Raw genomic sequence first — 2862 nt, 5'->3', positions numbered from 1 at the left:
ATATTTCCACTCCAAAAACATCTTCTACCAACAATCACTAGACCAAAATCTAAACTCCTAATGCAAGCAGACTCCTCAGAGTCTCCCTGCTATCACAGTGATCCCATCAAACCTATATATTTATCTTTAACGCATTCATAGAAAACAAAAGGGACAAGAAGAAACTCTTTCCACCCACGAATTTAGCTTCACGAGAATCTGAAAACAAGGTCTAATTATCTCGTGCAGCTCGTCTTCTAATTAAATATTATTTAACTACTTCAACCTTCAAAACAGTATAATACCCGCAAAAAAAAAAACTAACAACAGCTTTTCCTTATACTTTTGCAATTGAAAACGTATTGCCTCCCGTCTCTCTTGCTTCTCTCCAGAACAAATATACATATATTCCCTGTAGCACTGTTTACATGCCTGAACTATTCCATTTCCATTTATTCCAACTGAATTACTCTTTTTTTCTCTCTCTTAATACTGAAGTGGAGATAAGCACGTAAACATACCTTTCTTTCGCTATATCCAGTTCTAACACACCTCTACATAATGAACTCAAATTCCAGACCAATGCATCCTCCCTTTATAAATGTGCATGGTTCCTCAGTTCAAACTGAAGAAAAAAAAAAAAATATCTTTGAAAAAAGGTAAAATACAAATATTTAAGTTTACCACCTTTCTGATACCAGAACACATATCGATGGAGTTCAGAAGTTCGTCGTGTGAAAATGTCTTATGAATACATCCGATGATTTTTCCGCTAGGGAAAACATTATCGTTTGCCTAGCCGATCTAAAAACCAGTCAGTAATGTTCCAAACTTTCCTGTGTTCGTCTCTGTTGCTTCTTACTTGCTTTTCCTCGGTAATTTTCATCAAAAACTTCATCAGACTATTAATCTATCCACTGTCTCTTTCGTAGAATTGAAACAAAAACAAAAATCAACAACATCCTAAACTAAGTACTTGGTTTAATCCCTAACCTGCATCTGTCATTTCTCCTCCGTCAGGCGTCTTTCATACCTACTGCTGCGGCGGCTGCTCAAAAACATTCCTATGACGGTATTTCCTCGAAAACATCATGAGAATTTATGCTCTAAGATTGTATTCAAAATCAGATAATCTAAGTTACACTTGCCCTCCTTCTTCCCGGCTGATTCCTACCTCCATCCTTTCGTTTGTAGTTGCGGTTGCATCCATTTGCTGCGGCTGCTGCTGCCTCATTGCCGAAGTGTCGGGACGGTTCTTCCTTGCAGGCTCGGTGCGAAGCTGAATCCTCCTTTCTCCTTTCCCCCAGCGCTCGACAAAACTCACTTGCTGCTCTTTTGGGAGGAAGACCCGGTCGACATACAACTTCCAAGGTTCTGCCCGGGAAAAGTACGCGAGCTTGCCTGCCGCCCGGGCGGTTTTTAGCGCCGGTAACTGGGACTGCCGTTCGCGTCTGACCCGTCTGGGGAGATCCTCCGTGATGTAGATGGGTGTTCCCTTCAGGTGTTTCGCATTTCGTAGAACCATCTCCCGTTGTTTGTACTTCAGAAACCGCGCTTTGATAGGGCGCGGTCTTGCAGCGGCCGGTAGACGATGTACCCTTTGGTACTCAATTTGCTCCACTTCCTCGCGGGGTATTTGTAGCTTTTCCGACAGCAACTTGGCCAAAACGCTCTCCACATTTTCATTTTCAGCTTCCGGTACTCCAATGAACACTAAATTCTCCCTACATATGTAGGCGTTTACTCTGTCCAGCTCCTCTTCGATAGATTTCTTGTCCTCTTCCATTCTATGTTGTATCTTTGGTATCACGTCTTTCTGTAATGTTTCTAGGGTTTCCGCGTTGAAGCCTACTGCCTTCGTTAAATCTACTAACTTCTTGTCTATCTGGCGAACCTCCGCTGCAATTTTCATTTCCAGTCCCTTGATATTCTCCTGAATTTGCTCCGTTTGAGCTTGAAGCTGAGTTTCAAGGAGCCTTTGTATGGAGGGGAGGAGTGTAGGACTCTCCGGGGTGCTGTAAATTGGGCTAGCTCCACCTTTAGTGCTCGAACGAGGACGTGGCCGCTTTATCCCCGTTTGTGAAGCCATCGCGATGCACCAGCCGAACTAAAACCGCGGGGCCTCTGTCTAAGTCCAAAATTCTATAAAAACTCTATGGGAGGAGGAGAGAGCTGCGAGACACGTCTTCACCCCACGAGCGTCATTGGAGCAAAAAATACGGCAGTCTCCCCCGATAGTTGAGAACGTTCCAATTCGATCATGATCGTTCGCTCATTGTTTATGATGTTGAGTGTAGCTTTTTTTCTCTCAACCTAATTTGATACATCATAATGATGTATCTCCGAATGATTTTTTCTAAGGTATTACATTGAATGATTGAGTGTTTTGTATTGTGTAGTTTTGGATAGGTTAAACAAATCTGATTGTAATCGTCCCCCATAAGTAAATCAGGTATTTGAATAATGTATCCTAATGGTAAGAATCGATAGGCACTGTTACACTTCGAATTAAAATCGATCAAGGAATATTATGTCGCAACTATGCTGTGAGATCGGAATATCTTTTCTGTTTTTGTTTTTTCTTACGGTCGAAGTTTGATTTTGTTCTTTTCTTGTCTTTTTGCAAAATGTTATTTCCTTTATATCTTATCTTATGGCCCAATTTACTCATCAATTTAAAGAGTTGCTCAGTAACCACGCTCTGATATACAAACGACCATGCTCGATATCTTTATTAATACCTTGACTTGCAATCGATTGTGGATTTTTTGTTTTTTAATCGTATGGCTCGATGTATTAATCAAGTTAAGGGTTACTCAGTAACCACGTTCTGATTTGCAACCGATCATGATTTAATGTTATTATCGAAACCTTAACGTGTCA

The 2862-nt window shown here is 41.2% G+C and overlaps 1 protein-coding gene across 1 annotated transcript; it reads right to left on the bottom strand.

Moving 5' to 3' along the window:
- Nucleotides 1–1089: 1089 nt before the first annotated feature.
- Nucleotides 1090–2068, bottom strand: LOC139744596 (uncharacterized). Its single transcript, XM_071655026.1, has one exon. It carries the CDS (start codon nucleotides 2066–2068, stop codon nucleotides 1118–1120), a length of 951 nt encoding a protein of 316 aa, XP_071511127.1. The 3' UTR covers nucleotides 1090–1117.
- Between the last annotated feature and the right edge of the window lie 794 nt (nucleotides 2069–2862).

The sequence above is a fragment of the Diadema antillarum genome, unplaced genomic scaffold, assembly GCF_040938485.1.
Source record: "Diadema antillarum isolate AM-2024a unplaced genomic scaffold, OU_Dant_1.0 seq00001192_RagTag, whole genome shotgun sequence".
NCBI classification, from domain to species: domain Eukaryota; kingdom Metazoa; phylum Echinodermata; class Echinoidea; order Diadematoida; family Diadematidae; genus Diadema; species Diadema antillarum.
The sequence above is the reverse complement of the archived record's forward strand: the minus strand, read 5'-3'. Positions and strand labels throughout refer to the sequence as shown.